This window comes from Haliaeetus albicilla, chromosome 2 (assembly GCF_947461875.1).
Source record: "Haliaeetus albicilla chromosome 2, bHalAlb1.1, whole genome shotgun sequence".
Classification (NCBI taxonomy): Eukaryota; Metazoa; Chordata; class Aves; order Accipitriformes; family Accipitridae; genus Haliaeetus; species Haliaeetus albicilla.
In genome coordinates this window covers 50,658,138-50,675,195 of record NC_091484.1, presented here as the reverse complement: position 1 = coordinate 50,675,195, position 17,058 = coordinate 50,658,138, and the positions used below count along the sequence as shown (strand labels likewise).

General features: G+C 34.2%; 1 protein-coding gene across 1 annotated transcript in view; it reads left to right on the top strand.

The window, feature by feature from the left end:
* The window catches only part of PHF14 (PHD finger protein 14), a 168,595-nt gene that overhangs the window by 70,410 nt on the left and 81,127 nt on the right, over positions 1 to 17,058 (top strand). Inside the window, 2 exon segments of the mRNA XM_069774381.1 lie at positions 745 to 795; positions 957 to 1,078. Coding sequence (XP_069630482.1) covers positions 745 to 795; positions 957 to 1,078 — 173 coding nt within the window.

Below are 17,058 nucleotides of genomic sequence, written 5' to 3'. Positions count from 1 at the left end.
TATAATGCTGCTATTTCAGAGATAAAAACACAGTGACTGAAACTGGACTCGTGTGAGTTGCGTGTAGTTACTTGGAGCTGCTTGTAAACCTATGGTGTTTTCCTCCACACTGTTGGTATTTAGATTTTTTGGCCAACTGCAATACTGAAATAATTGCCACTTTTTGTATTACCCATTCCATCTGTTATGTACCAGTCATATGTTGGTATATGCTACAGCTTTATGAGCATCTGCCATATACCCATTATATTAAGCTTCAGTTTGAAAGCTTTAATTCTTGCTTACTCTTCAAAAGCTGTAGGAATTATTTGTATTTCTGTTTTGATGAAGTTTTTAAATTTTGATATTTTTTGTCTTACAAATAGACCACTTCTAAGTGCTCAAGGAATTTACTGTAATATACTGTTCATATCAATTTTCAAATTATGCATTTTAGTATTGGGAAGTTTATGCAAAGTCTGTAACAGATTTGTAATTCTGGCGGCAGTCTTTTTTAGAATAAGACTCCACATGCTCAGGTCAACAAACGTATTTATATTTACTTTTTGGCTAGTTCTGTAGACTTACATGCAAAATCTGAAGCTATTGTTCTAACATTGGTTATTATAGTTGTCTTGCAGTGGTTCTGTAGTTAATGCTTTAAATTATTTCCTGTGATATGTTTTTGTTGTTGTTATGAATAATAGATAAATAGCAAAAACATTCTGTTACCTAATATTGAATTTTAAATATATTTTCTTCTAGAGAACTAGAGGACGAAAACGAAGCTTTGTGCCTGAAGAAGAAAAACCTGAGGTTGGATATATAGTGTTTTGTTTTTGTTTTTGTTTTTTTAACAGTTTCACAAAAAAATTAAACTTTGGGCTGAAGTGTTACTTTCAGTGCTATAATTGAAAATATTTGCTTTCCTTTCCTCCTTTCCCCCCATTCCTTTCTTTTGCTTTCTGCTGTGGCAGGAACGGATTCCCAGAGAAAGAAGACAACGACAGTCTGTTCTACAAAAGAAGCCCAAGTCAGAGGATTTAAGGACTGAATGTGCTACCTGCAAAGGGACTGGAGACAATGAAAATCTAGTCAGGTAGGTTTGATACTCTGACCTTATGAGGAATTAAAGTTTCATCTTCATCACTTGTCATCATGATTATAACAAAGAAAATGTGCTTTTTAAAAGAAAACAAACAAAAACTTATTTAGGGAAATACTGCATTAGAAACATTGATTTACTTATTGACCTGCCAAACACATTTACACTATGGATTAAGATATAAATAACCAAGATAATCTGTTTTTCCAACACAAGAGAATTAATTTTCTCATGTCAGGGTGAATTGTCAATCAGTGTTTTAGAGCAGGTCAGAAAGATAAACAAACCAGCAATTTAATGATATTAAAGCTAGAGGAGCATCCTAAAAGTAATTAAATTAGCATCATTAACTATTTTATGAGCTGAAATGTGGATTATGAGAAATTTATGTTTTTAAAACTGTATTAATGCTACGTCCATTAATGCAGATCATGAAAGGGTTTGATAATCATGTTTTTATCTGAAACAGAAGTGGGGAAAAAAATTATCTGTTGAATGGTTTTTTAGTAGGTGCAGAAATCTAATTAAAGTGTAGAATAGCTGCCATTGAATAGCTACCGTTGACCACAACTTCTGATGATTTTGACTTTATAGATGGCATTGTGGCCTCTTTGCAAAGCTGTAGAAACTGCTCACAATTCTTGAAAGAATAATAATGGAGCTTAGCAACCAGAAAGTGGATTTTAATTGAATCTACTGAGCTTTCATTAAAATGATCTTATAAGTTCAGATAAAAAATAGTGTTGTATTTAGGTTCTGTATGCTTCAACTAGATTTTTCTGGACAAGATCTCCTCTTTAGCTCAGATATAATTGTTTTTAATTGGAAGGATTATTCCAAAATACATCTTTTAATTTATTTCAAAGAATCAGAGTTATGAGAAAAGTCAGAATCAATGATTTATGCAAGCAATACATAGCTTTAGAATCAGGATGTGTCCCAGGTACAGATGTATCAGAATAGCTGATTTTAGTATCAATTACAGCATATGATTTATTGTAGAAGTTGATACAATTACAAGGGTTGTGTGCCAGGTTATATTTTTATCTCCAAATTGGAGGCAGGGTGCCTGTACAAGCTCATCAGTAACTGTGTGACTCTCATACATAGACAAGCTGCTACTGCTAGGTACTCCTAGATCCTGCTCAGTACCAGACTGTGAAAGAGAAGCAGGATGTTACAGTGATTGCTGATACAGTTAGATGAGAACTAATGGCAACAGTTTTTAACTGCCCATGACAAGATAAAGGGCTTTCTTCAGCCCTACTGTTTGCAAGAAATAAAAGATACAGGAAGACCATTTTGTTGTGGGAAGGAATCCTGGGAACAACATGTACTGTACTTTACTGCATGAAAGGCAATGAATTCGTTTTCTTCTTTAGGCTTTTTCTAGAAGTGTTAAATATGTTGAGGACATAAAGGATAAGATGAGAAAATGCCATGAAGAACTGTGTATTTAAGTTGCAATTAAAAAATATGGTAGAAAATTAGTGATATGTATTGTTTACTACATGAAAAGATTTTAGTAGTAATTGAGATGGGCCAAAAATAAGCATACTACATGCCCTAACCCAACAAATTCTCTCATAAAAAGTCCTCATAGTTAGGTGTGGAAACAGAAGAGTAGTCCTACACGGGAGGAGAGAAGGAGATTCTTATGTTCTAATTCTTTGTTCATAATTTTCTGAAAAATATTTTGTTAAATCTTCTGTTTTATTTTCTGTATTAGTTTTTAAAGGACATTATGAATTTAAAACTTGATTTTCTTCAGATAATTCCTATAAATAGCTGCAATTGTATCCAAGTTAGGTGACCACTGCTTCTAAAGTGCTGTGGAGGCTTATTTTTGACGATTGCTAAATGATGGTAAAGTATTTAGTAAATTTGATATTTTTTTTTAGTACTATTTTTTTGTTTTTAAAGCTGTATTTCTTTTGATGAGAGAAAATTCAGGGACTGTAATAAGATGCTAGCTGCCAGATAGGTTTTCTGCTATGCAGCCAAAGCTGTGTAGGGGTGTGATCCACAGAGTGTTGCAATGTCAAAGAAAGTTTTCAGAATCCTTTTTGCTCTTACATTGTCATAAATTTAAGAGAAGCAACCTTCTGCCTGCACTGCTTTTTCTCCTGCCTCTACCGTCATGCAGGACGCCTTTGTGATAGTAGAAATAGAGTGTTATTTTAAATGCAAGCTGGTAGAGCTCCTTGTAAGCCACAGATATTTAGGAGGGAAAACAAAGTATTTTTTCAATACCCATTTTGTTTGGCACTGTCTGTTATTAAAGCCAAAACTTTCTCAGAAAACTAGTGATCTTTGTCATCATCTTTGCTCTTCCCTCAGCAAATGTTTTGTAATTTCAGTATAGTACTATGCAGTAGAACTGAAAGTTTAGGTTTTGTCATTTTGTCCACAAAAAAGATCAGTCTTGTGATCCTTTTGTGATACACTTTTTTTTTTTTCATAATTTACAGGGAATTTATTTTATAAATTCTTTTAAATACATCTGTGTAAGTTTTATTAAACTAAATAATTCTGCAAATTTTACCTTTTACAAGATCAGTGAGTGGTACAGTCAAGATTTATAAATTAGTCAAACAGTGAAAAGTTAATTGAAAACATTTACTCAAATGAGACAAACTGATCTGTAACATTATAAATGACAGTAAGGAAGCTATATCTGTAATTAGAGAAAAGTATGGATTTTTTTAGTATCTTTTTACTCAAATGAACTGTAATTGAGTTCTTTGAGGAATAGTAGTAAAATATGGAGGGTTTTTAATATTTTATATTTTACACAGATAGGTTTGATGTAAGGCATGGAGACACAGCACTTTTTAAAAGAACTCGGTGAAAGGAGTTATAGTGTGCGCTTGAAACTAGAGTGTTGTGAAACCAGAGGGTGCCTATAACAATACACTTCTCAATCTCAAGCAGTAATCAAATATTGAAAATATTTGATTGAAACTGAAGACAGTTTGAAATACAGCAGTTTCTAAAGTGTGACGTGAAAGATGAATTTTCTAACAACCTCAGAAAGTATTTTTAAAGGATATGTTTGTTTTTAGAGGTGACCTCTACTGTTTGGTTTAGAAAACATTTATGTAATGATGCTTTTCTTTTGTTTCATTTTGTGAATCTTTTAAAGTTATATATAGTTTAGACTTTTAATAGGTTTCCTGAGTACTTTATTACAATAGTCTTGCATGAACCACTCAGAATGATAGATCTTGCAAAGGAATGATTGCTAAGTATCTCCTTTTCTCTCTTTTTTTTTTTGTGAGGCCATAATTCAGTATTGCAAATCTTTAAAAATAGCTCCCTAATATATCCCTTTACAACTTAACCATATTTAGCAGAAAGATGGATAAGGAAGTGTATTTCGGGTGGCTCAATGTGTAATAGGTAAAGCTTGCCCTCCATCTTCCACCACGCTCCAGAGTAAGGAAGATGTTGTACCACTGTACACAAAAAGTGCTTCTAGCACAGTATTACTGTCTATTCTGTTTTGGTAAAAGAAAAAATGAAGATGAATTGTGTATTTTTATTTTAATATGTAGAACAGTTCCTTAGACAAGAATCCACAGGCTTATCTAGTTTAAAATCTTCCAAGGGAAGACTTCTAAATGACTTTACTTCTAAAGAAGTGGCCTATTTTCAAAAAATCATCCAGCTCTCAACTGCTGCTATTAAAAATATAATATTACAGCTTCAGTTGTTGATTTTAAGATGTGTTTGGGTAATATTATCTAATTGCATTAGATAAAATTGATATCTCAATGCTAGATTTGAGAAAAGCAGAGTAAAATTAAAATATCATTTATGTATGGGGCAAAATCATATTTGATCAGGTTAAAGAAATCATTGAAAAAGCATTGTATTTCTTCATTCCACAATTTTGAGCAAATATGTAGTAATACATACTTTTATCGTTTTGTGTATTGGATTTTTATGCTTTATTGTCAGTTAAGTAAGAATTTACTGTTTTGTTTTATTTACAGCAACTGAGGCAAAATTATTACTTAAGCATTACAGAAAGGGTAAAATAGACTAAGCTTATGTATTTGAAAAAATACAGAATAGAAGTTTTGAAAACATAGATTTGAGTGCTGGTTATAAAGTAATCAAAAACCATAAAGCTGCAAAGCAAATTATTAAGCATGTATGTAGTATTTATTTTTAATGCAAATGTTTACTAGGAAATAAGCTAAATGTGAAAGTATTTATTTTTCCCAGTATACTAAGTTTCACATTTCAAGCAAGTGTAGTGTTCTGCACATGCAGTCACTGTATCAAGGCAGGCCTGAAAGGGGAAGGTGAGGAGTAGGAAGGGAGAAAGACGAAAACATAGGCAGTGTCATATTTACTAAAGAAAAAAACTCTTGAGTAAAATTGACTGTAAGGTTTGGCATAGCTTCGAGTCATCAAATCATACTATAACTGAAAATCTTTAAAATGTATGCAACTTTTGTAATTCTGGTGGTACAAATGCATTTATCAAATTTAGGATAATAATTTATAGTGTATAAAGAATTGATTCCTTAGCTACACAGTGCGATTTATTTTAATTCTGGTTTTGACAGAAAGTGTGGTCTAGACAGGCTCTTCTGAATCCCCTGGAAAATTTTTCTCTGAAACTGTTACTCACCATATTTCCTTAATTGCATTTGTCTTTTATGGGTTCATCTTCGTGTTTTTATTTTCTTACATTTCCATGCAGAAGGGCATGCCAGCCATCAAGTTAAGGATTTCTTCCTTACCTGTTAGCTGCTAGTTTTGATGCTCCGCATGAGCTGAGGTTTATTCCAGAACAAACACATTATTTATTAATTGTTTTAAATGCACTGCAACAAAATTAACAATCCATCATGGTAATTGAAAGCCTATGATTTACAGTAGTTTTAGAAGTTTAAGGCTGCTAATGCAGAGATTAATCGCAAGGGAAATGTTAGTTAATTCAGCCACAGTTTGCAACAATCTTATGTTTTACAGAGGATTACAAATGCATTATTTTATTGGAATGAACTACTTGAATGAAAGGAAACTTAACGTTCAGTTGTGTAGTTTATTTCTGCTCTATAATTTACAGGGATTAATTCTGTGTATTAACTTTTCTAATTGCTTAAGTTACCAGTTAGATCATTTTTTCTGTCATTTACCTCATCTTATTGCTTTCTAAAAGTTGTTTCTTTTTATACTAGATAGCAGGATAATACATATTACGGCAGATTCACATTTTTGTTCATAGCGGACTTTATTCAAACTGAATTGCCTATGCTGCATTGCCTTTTACTGTAAAATACCACAGATTTTTCATTTTTAGTAAATTCATGTGCTAGGGCAGTCAAAAAAAAGCTATAGGCGTTGTGAAGCTCTCTTTTGAAGTACCCAAAAGTCAGGCATAGGTCTGATACTAAGAGTCATACTGCTGTCATTCAGGGCTTCTCTAGAAGCAGAGTGCTAGGCACATTTGCATTTGGGCTACCCAGCTACTTAAAACTGCATGTGTCTGGAACATTTGAAGTTGTACTGCAAAAAGTCCATGGCAGACTCTTGAATTTTCTGTTCATTAGGAACCAGTCTATTTACCTGGTACCTAAAGGATTTCTTTAGTACATTTGTTTGTTATTTTCCTGAACTGAGACAGCAGAATCTGAATTGAAGCCCAGATTATTGTTTTTCCCCTGATTGTTTTGCTGGTTAATTCTTATGGAAATTTAAGCTATCTAAAGAATAGAAGCTCAGGTCTTTGGATACTGATTTTGTGGTCTATCTCTGGTTTGATTCTTGATACTGTGTGATCTTGAAGGACCTATCTTAGAGGTAGTCTGTGTAGGAGTGACCCCAAACTGAAATTTTGGAGCTATTGCCATGATTAAAAGACTTGTTTCCATTCCATTCTGCATTATCAGAATTGGGAAAGCCGGGCTGGGAAATACGCACAGGACCATCCAATGTTATTTTTGTGTAAAGCTTAGCATTGACCCCTCATTTTGAAGAAGAGAGCAAAGCTGCATGAAAAGTTATTCTGCCTACCTGCGCTTTCTGATCAAAGTGCAGACACAGCAAAGGATGATTCCCAGCCCCCCCCCACCCCCCCCCCCCCGCCCTAGGAAAAAGGTAGTACTTCTGTGAAATTTTTTTTTTTTTTGGTATTTAGTGACATTTCCTGTTAAAACATAGTGAAGAGGTGTAGTTTTTTAAAATATGTAGAATAGAGGAAAAAGTGCATGTTTGTCTCTCTTCAGTGTTATGAAAGTTCTAAAACCCTGTTGGAGTATTATTGTGATATTTGGCAAGATTTATTAGTGTTCCTCTTACCAGGTATGTGGTGTGTACAACCCCCAAATGTTTTTCTTTACATTATTTCTTGGACTGTTTAATGATCTGTCAGTCAAACCTCCTTGAAGTTCAACTAGATCTTTTTACGGTTGCAAACCAATGACGCCCAAGCTCTTGTATACTGGGCTTTAATCTCTAGAACATTTGTGAATAGTAGAAGTTTATGAACTCTTCAGGTACAAGTTTGGTTCCGGTGTTTAACTGTCAGATGTTCTCAGTATTGATATTTAAACTCTGCTGATCTGAAAAGCTTGTGTACCAGTGTCAAACTTTAGATGTATGTAACAATACAACCACTTGTAAATAAGAGTTTCAAGCAACTCTTTCTGCAGGGTTACTTTGTTTTCTACTAACAATTAGTATTTTACCTTTTTTTTTCATCAGTGAATTTTTAAAAATGTAGTTATCCTTTTCTCTCCTTCATTACAGCTGCTTGATCAAGTCTGTGCTGCAATTGTGGATTTGTACATTACAGCTTGAAACTATATTTGGCAGTTGTCATCTGTTCCCAGAACAGCTATGTATTTCAGGATTTATATCTTATTTTTCTGGTTGCCTTAGGAAATACATGCATCAGAGACCTTTGCACCTTTTTGTCTCCTGTAACTCCTACACTTCAGAAGAATTTAGAAAATAAAAAAATATAATGCTGAGGATGTCCTAATTAGCTCTGCTATAAGTAATGAGTGAGTTCTTTAGATAAAGCAGTCATTGAGTGAGGTGCCTCTTCAGAAGATTAAAATTACTTTAATGAAACAATATGCAGAGAATATGAAATCATGTTACCTGTGATGAAAGAGGGGAGGCTGATGACATATCAAATAATTTCCCAGTCTGGTTACCAGTAATAGGTTATGGCTGCAAAAATATCTATCTTGATGGAGTCAGTATCTTTTTATTTTTGTGGGCATTCTTAAGAATTTTTTCTTACAGCATCAAAATTGCATCAAATGATTCAATTCAGTTGGCATTTGAATGTGTCAGATACTCTGTCATTCTGGCCAAACTGCTTCAGTCACTTTCAGTGCAGCAAGGTTATCACATCAGAGCATTTCATGGTATAGGATGCTCAGAAAACAAATGTCACATTCTTTATCAGTTCAGTTGTTTTGCATGGTTAAGCTGAGCCATTGCTACAGAAGCCATGAAACTGAAATTTATGCTTATGAAATTTATAACCTGAGAATGTTAGTATTCAGGTATTAAAATAAAGTGGTAGAAGACCACAGCAGGAGACAATAACCATTTAAATGCTGTGTTGCAGCATCAGTTTTGACTTTTCTCAATTAGTGTCAAGTGAGCATCTGTGCAGTTTTCTGAATTAAATGTCTGTCCACAGAACTGTAATGTAAATTATGGACTATTTGAGTAAGAAATCCCAATATGCAAAATAGTGATTCTTTACTGTTACACACATTTTTTTTTCTCACTTTTGTTACTGCTGCCCAATACTTTTACAAGTCTTTGATCTGTAGTGAGTCTGTGTGGGGTTTTGATAGTAGTACGCCTGAGGTTTGGGTGCAAAACTTCATCTACACAATTCAAAATGAAATTTATCTTGTAGTAATGTGAGAGTATGTTTTACATTGCAAAGAAGCCCATACTTGAAAAGCAGTTAGAGGTACAGGGAGCTTAGGGATTTTGAGTTGCTTTTCTCAGCATTGACCAGTGCTATTTTTCACATGATTAAAATGGCATATAGCACAAGTTTTCATTAATAAATCAATGGAGCAAAGTTGCATGCAGTTAGTTGCTAATTTGGGTCTAAAACAAGAATTTTACATATGGTATTATTACCTGAGAGGATGTAGATAATCTGTGTATATATGGAATATTACTGTTCTTTTTAGCTTAATAGTTCTATAGCCTAAGATATTTCGGAGCTACTTACTGGAGAGCATACTTTTAAAAACATAAACAATGAAAAATGAAAAAAAAGCTCTTGTCAAAATGCCTCTTTGGCGTTATGATATATTTGATAAAGATTGCTTTTTTTTGCAGTGTATGTTACAGGAGAAATTCAGTTTTATTATTGAACTTTATTTTGAGGTAGCTGAAATAATTTGCATTTAATAACATCTAAATAGATAATTTGAGAATGGTGAAAGTTAATAGTAATCTTTTTATAGAATGCCTTCGGGTTTTGGGGAAAGGAATAGAGTTGTAGGTTTTATTTGTTGTTCCTGTACTTCAGCATAATTTTGACGTCCACTAGATTTTTCATTTTGTCTACTCTCACTTGTCTTACTTCAGTTCCCTATTGGTGTGGCCCATTGAAATCACAGATTGAATAATCTAGACTAAAGTAATTTTTTTCTGTAAGCAAATTTTAGGATTTAGGATAACTAGAATTACAGGTTTTTAATTTATTTTTCTGCATTATTAATTTTGTTATTTTCTTTTACATGATTTTAAATTTTTTGTTTGTTTTTATTTTACTTTTGTTTATTTTTGTTTTTAAATGTTCATCATCAGTACCATATCCAAGGCTAGATTCAGATTTTGCTTTGCCTTACAATTAAAAAAACTGGATTCTCTTTTACAACAGTTGAAAATGTTGTTATTACTTATACTTTGTGTAATTCCTCTACATTCTCATATCAATGAAATCCAATTTTTTGTATCTGATTTGCTTCAGGGCATTTAAAATGCTAAAGACAAAATTCCGTATTAAGGCAGGAATTCAGTATCACTGAATGTTTCAGGTAGCACTTCATTACCTTATAACAACCTCATTCTTCAGATTTTTTTTCTAAACATTTACCCTTGAATGGATTCTTTAATACTTGCTCTTTGCTTTAAAGTGTTGTCTTTTTTTTTTAAATCTTGTCATTTGAACAAATGGTCTTTGGATATTGTTGTCTTGTGCATGTGAGAAACACATAATTTAAGAATTTTGCCATGCTCTCTTGAATAAGGTTACAGCTAAATTTTTAAGCCTATCTCTGACTTCATCCTGAGGAAGGCCTAGTAACTTCACATAGTTTTGAGAAGAAAGGCTGTGGAGAGAATGTGCAAGAAGAAAAAATGCTTATGTTTTTCAAGAATATCTAAAAGCTTTTAGCAGAGACTAATATGGGTCTGTTCCCTTTTTCATATCACTGGTTGTAACAAAGCAAAGGTCAAGCATAAATTAATTTGCAGTTCTTTGATTAACTGGCTTAACTGATTTTCCCCCATCCCAAATTGTCAGTTAAGCTAAGTATAGTAATGCTATTGTATTGCATGTGTGCTTACTGTTGAGGAACAGGAACAATAAATACCTGTAATTCTGACTTTGAGATCTGATGTGATGTCATATTAGGGAAATATGCAGTAAAGTATAAGCTGACATTGGAATATGGTGTAGTAACTGACTTTTACCATTGCACATAAACAGAGTAATTATTCTAAATCATAGCATCACTTTCAGCTGGATAACCACTAAAATCACTGCACTGTGGTTTCCTGAAAATGCCACAATCCTTCAACTGCCAAATTAAGCCCAGGGAGAACAACCATCAGTAGTGCCTGCACAGTTATGTAGAGGGATGAGCCCTGAACCAAGTGAAAAGATGTTCTGGAAGAACAGTAACCTTTCCCATGATGTGCACATTTTCCATTACATTTCTGACACAAAATGCTGTGAAATGATTTAATGGTGACATTTTGTTTTGCTGACTTTCCCTTTTCTTATTAAAAAGAAACAAAAGTTAGGTTAGGAAAGTAGAGGAAAGGTGGCCAAGCATTTGAATTCTAATACAGAAATCTCTGTTCTCTTTTAAAGTCAATACCAAAGCCATTCTAGATACACATTGTTTCTGACACTGGATTTTACTGGTTTGGGGGGAAGGGAAATGTACATATCTCCAGCATCAATGTTGAACACCTTGTTCTGTAAGGTTAATTTATGTTGTTGCTTTGCAGTAATTGCATATGAAGTATGATAATTCAGTAAAGCATCCTTTCTAATTAGCAATCACAGAGACCTTACACATCAGCTATACAGCACAGCACACGCAGTACGCTTATTTCTGCTTGTCATTTTTGATGTATATTGCTAGAAACAATTGTAGAACAGAGCATAGCATGAGCAGACACAGTACACTGAAAGGTCAGCACTTGTCACTTGGGAAAGGATAAATTTTTATGGAGTGAGAAAACAGAAAGCTGCTACCCATTGATGTTGTACAGGAGCTTGTCTGCATCTAAAGTAATACATGTAAGAATGCTTGGACAGAAAAATTCCTTGTCTAAAAGTGTGGCTCATGCATCCTTTGGCAGCTTTTGATTTCCTGTTTCAGAACTGATGGAAAGCCTTGCTTGTTTCTCACACGGTATACAATTTTATCTTTGAAAAACACAGCTTTTGCTTTTGTTTTCTTAAGGATGTCTGAAGTTTTCTTGGCACCTCATTTATTTTATCCTTTTCCCATCCAGTTTTAATGTGTTGGATGATGGTTGCTGTCATTATAAGTCATTCTGTTTCCCTGAGGGGGCATCTAAATATGAATAAAATATTTTAGTTTGGTGTCACTGGAATTAAACATAGAGTTTCAGTTGTACAGTAACTTACTTGAGAGAAAATATATATATGTTGGAACATGTTTGTTGTCACATTATTTTTATCAGTTGGCCAGGAAGGCATGCTGGCTTTGACAGATTCAAAATAATCTTAAGTGCTGGGCAGAGAACTTCAGTTTGTTCAGCTGAAATCTAAAACCAAAATCACATATGTAATTTAAATACTTGTAGCTAAAACTGAACACAGACAACTAACTCCCTACTTTTCCTGGAAGCTAATGTGTACAACTGGATTTAAGGGTAGGATGTGTCTTAGGAAAACCGTGTGGCATCTGATAGCATCTTCAGGATTTTATGAAAGCTTCAGCCTCCCACATATGCTAAAACAGTTTTGATGACTTGCGCGTGTTTTTGAGAGGAAGCTGAAATGGTAGTGATAGCCAAAGTTGTATACGGTACTGATACTTGTTCATTGCTCAGTTTTAGCTTGAGAAGATAGAAGTAAATGCAAGTATAATTCAGTGATAGTAGTGCACTGATAGCTAACTTAGTAAATTCTAAAAAATAATGTTCTAATAAAGGCTAAAATAATTGTAAAAACCCTAATGGCAGTAATCTAAATGATACAATTTGTTGACATTTATTTGACCATAATATGTAAACAATAATTTCAGAGCTGTTTCTTACAAAAGGCTATTAAAAATGAAATAGATGTGATGAAATTGTTTTGGCAGCCTTTAGCTGTTTGCTAACAATTTAATACAGCAATAAAAGCTAGCAATAGCAGCACCAAAATTGCATAGCAGAAAGTTGATTATAATTTGGTAAGAAAATATTGTATGAATAAAAGTGCACACTTCAGTGTAAACTGCAGCCAAGGTTTATCCTTGGGTTTAAAAATCTCATAAATTTGAAGAGCTTTCTGAAGTGTTCTTGTTACTAAAAGTCAGAGACAAATTATGCCTGGTGCTGATGTTGCTACCTAGGGAAATAGAGGAGAGAAGTTAAATCTTCTATTCTCTAAGTATGCCTGTATTAAGCCTTCGCAGGCCTCAAAATGGAAGTCTCTTTGGACCCTGTGATATGGACTGCTTATTTAAGTATTCCCATCTCCACTCAGCGATCCAGGCGAATAAAACATAAAAGAGAATGGATGAGACTGCTGCCTGCATTTTTGCATCTAACAGAGAGCATGCTGATTAGCATAACCAAGTGGGAGCACAGACTTATGGTTTATGCCTGGTGAAAGGCAATTATAATAAAAAAAAAAAATTAATCTTTAAACTCTGTCTTTATGAAATTGCGAAGTCTATTGAAATTTTGAATTTGACTGTCATTTCCTTTGTAGGGTCATTTTTGAGGTAATGGAGTCGATGCATTTCTGAATTGGCTGTCCTTTAACTTGAGTATAGAAACTCATGGCTACATGAGGAGGTGTGTGGAAGAATTTTCTGGAAGTGAAGTGTGTTTTATTAGAAATGCTTATTGAAATAGACATTAAGTAGGTGCAACGGAATACATAGCTGGTTTAATCAGCAAGAATCTGTGCAAGTCCAGAGCAATTTTTATTTGAGAACATCAACTGTTTTTGAGACACACAGGATATTTAAATTACATTTCTATTTAAATTAATTATGGTTTTTAAAGTATTTTGAGAAAAAGGTGAAAATATGGAAATGCTGCTCAAGAGGGAGCTTCTGGGAAAGTGAGAAAAGAAAATGAGACAAAAGAGGGAGTAATAGGCAGAGAGAAGTGTAAACGAGTAATGAACAGAGGAGAAGTCAGCTTTCAAATTCTGTAATTCTCAAAGTAGTGAACAAACACCTGAAATTTCACATGGAGGCTAGAAGGAGTCCTGTCTAGAAACTGTTGGGGACATAAGTTCCTGACTGTGTACATTTTGCATTACCATTTGATGATGCAGACATTGAGAAGAGGAAAGATGAAGTTATTTGAGGATGGTACAAAATGTGACCAAAAATCAGCACTGAAAAGGAATAGGTGAATTCGCAAGATGTTCAGAAAGAATAACAAATGGGATTCAGTAACAACATGAGAAATTGTGGCAGGGATAACCTAATTTATAAAGCTGTTTGCTTCAGTATTGAAGACTATTTTGTAATACATGACAGGAAAAGAGAGCAACTTTTAGACTTTTTTTTCTGGATTGATGAAGACTACTTGTAACTGCCAATGTATGAGTCTGTGGAGGAATGTTAAGAAAAGCACTTGAGGAAAAAGTACTTAATGTCCTTTTTTGAAATTGAATGCAATATCTGTTAAGATTTTAGGTTTGCATGAGTAAAATCAATAGTGCTACTTTTAGTAGTCCATTTGTGTGATGTGGATCAATCCAGTAATTTTTAATTGAAGTTTTTCTACATTTTGGAAAGATTGTGCAAGTACTGGTATGTAAAAAGTGGGAAAGCAGCAGCTTAATATCTTAAAATGCAGAGCAGACGAAAAGAAGAAAAATAGTGTTACTTTGTAACCAGTCTTAGCAAAAATTGTTTAAATTTACATAAAAACAGCCTGTCGTCTGCTAGTACCTACTGACAGTTCTTTTAATAACACTTGCTGTGAAAAAGAGATAAGAAAACCAGCGGGCTTTTAAAACTCCAGTGGTAATCTTCGTTTTTCACATTAAAGAACAATAAGTAAACTGCAGGACTTCAATTTCCTTTAATTCTGAAAGGCTTGTCTAAACCATTTCTGCTTTTAATAAAAGCAGAATCACAGAATAGTTGAGATTGGAAGAGACCTCTAGAGCTGGTCTAGTCCCCCGCCCCCTTACTCAAAACAAGGTTAGATAGAGCATGTTACTCAGAGCAGTGTCTAGGTGGGTTTTGAGTATCTCCAAGGATGGAGTCTTTGTAACCTCTCTGGGCAGCTTGTTCTGCCTCACAATAAAAATTTCTTTTTAGGTTTAGAAAAAATTTATTTTAGTTTTTGCCACTTACCTGTTCTTGTCCTTTCACTGGACACCACTAAGAAGTCTGGCTCTGTTTTCTCCCCCATCAGGTGTTTATACACACTGAGAAGATTCCCACTGAGCCTTCTCTTCTCCAGACTAAATAATCCCACCTCTGTCAGCCTCTCCTTGTATGGCAGATACTCCAGACCATTAATCATCGTTATGGTCCCTTTGCTGGACCTGCTCCAGTAACTCCATTGTCTTTTTTTTGTACTGGGGAGCCCAGAATTGGACTCAGTGCTCCAGATGTGATTTCACCAGTGCTGAGTGGAGGGAAAAAGCATTTTTATAGTCCATAAAAGTAAACCATTAAAAAAAAAATAAAATTCTTCTATTGTGTATAACAGGCAAAATTTGTTTTTTTATAAAAGAAACATCTTCCTGTAGTCAGTATAGTGAATCATTAAGGACACTACTTAAGGATGAGAAAGTATTTCAGTTATTTTGCTTATTAAATCCATGCCTTGGGAAAATCATGTCATAGTTGTAGTTGTAGTTTAAAAGGTTACTTCATTGAGCAACATACTGGAGAACTACCAGTGCTCATGCTTACAGTTTTCCATGGAAAGTTTTATCTCTTAGTGCAGGGTTCCACTATGTAAATTAAGGTAAGACATCCACAGTTCCAGCTCCTTCCTCTGCTCTCTTTGAAAAGTGCCTTTTCCAAATGCATTTCCAAGTTCAGTGTATTAGAGTGTCATCCCTTCTAATGATAGCTTTCAGTGGGTTCCTGTCAAATTGCATTGAAAGAGCTGTATCATCTAACCTAGCAGTGGACTGAGAGATATGAAAACGCCCAAAACTCAACTGTGAAGGTCTGTTTGCTAATTCCTTTCAACCCCAGAAAATAATAAATAACAACTTCATAGCTAAAACTCCACACTTTTTCTTAGCTATGCAGTAGGAGTTAGAAGTGCTGGGAGAGAAAGTCTCGTGGTGTTATAGTAGAGGGATAATGTCCCTTTTCTGAGGGACGGAGAAGGTGAGGGCAGGAGGATTGTCACCCTGTAAGTTATCCTTTACATCCCCTCTGGTGGGTAGTGGGGCTACCCCACAAAGTGGGGTAGTGAGTGCACTTTTTACAAATGTTAAGATCTCCCCTTTCATTCCAAACACAAGTAGGAATACATGACCTGGCTTTCAGTGGAGTGACAGAAGAGTACTACTGGTAAGGTTTTTTTCTAATACAGATCCTAGTTCCTTGAAGACTTGATCTGAACAGTTTGTGCAAGTTGGCCATTAATTTCTAAGCTATACCAAAACCATTGTGGCTTCTTTTTCACCTAGTAGGTAGTAGCTCGTATGTGTGTATAGACTGTTGATAAGGATATCTGTATGCACACGTGTGTGTCTATTTGGAGTGGTCAACCTAAGTGATAGCAAACAGTGTTAGGCATGTCCTATGTTCCTGTTTGCTGTCATTTCCTCCAGATTCTTCTCTGAAAGAAAATGAGACTTTAAAAAAAAAAAAAAAATCGTTAGCCTGTTCTAGCCCATTTGATTGCTGGGTGTTTATAACAGTGTATGTTTTGCATCTTGTGGGAAAGGAAACATGGATTAAGTTTACAGTATATAATACTTGGTACCTAAGTATTTTCCTTTTTCCAGTTGGTCCTGCTTACTATAGAAAACACGTAAGAGTATATTTTTAAAAGACAGACTTTTATTTTGAAACTTCAGTTAATAGTGTATGTACTTAGTTCTACTTAAATATCTTACTTCTCATTCCAATTATGAAAATACCTTAATATTTCATTCAAAACTAGTTTCACTGTTCTGTGAGATGCTTCAGAAAAATTCCCATGCTCCCTTCATTTTTATGTTTAAATTTTATATTAAGCCGTGTGTATGAGGTGATAATTAACTTTATTGGTAATGAAGATTGATAAAATTCTGAAATTAAGCAGCACAGTATTTTCAGTATAGATTAATCCATATTATAAATTTTTGAAGTACATTTTCACTGACTATGTAGAAATGTTTATGCGAAGCTGGTGGGCTTTATAAGTTAAAGTGATAAGGTTCAAAATGTAACTCTTGTCACCTTAAGCAAAATTTATCAGTAGACAATGAGCTTAATGCATATATTTAACTTGAAGAAAAGGAAGAACTGTGTTTCTGGTTAAATACTGCTGCAGTTGCCTTTTTCAGTAGCTTG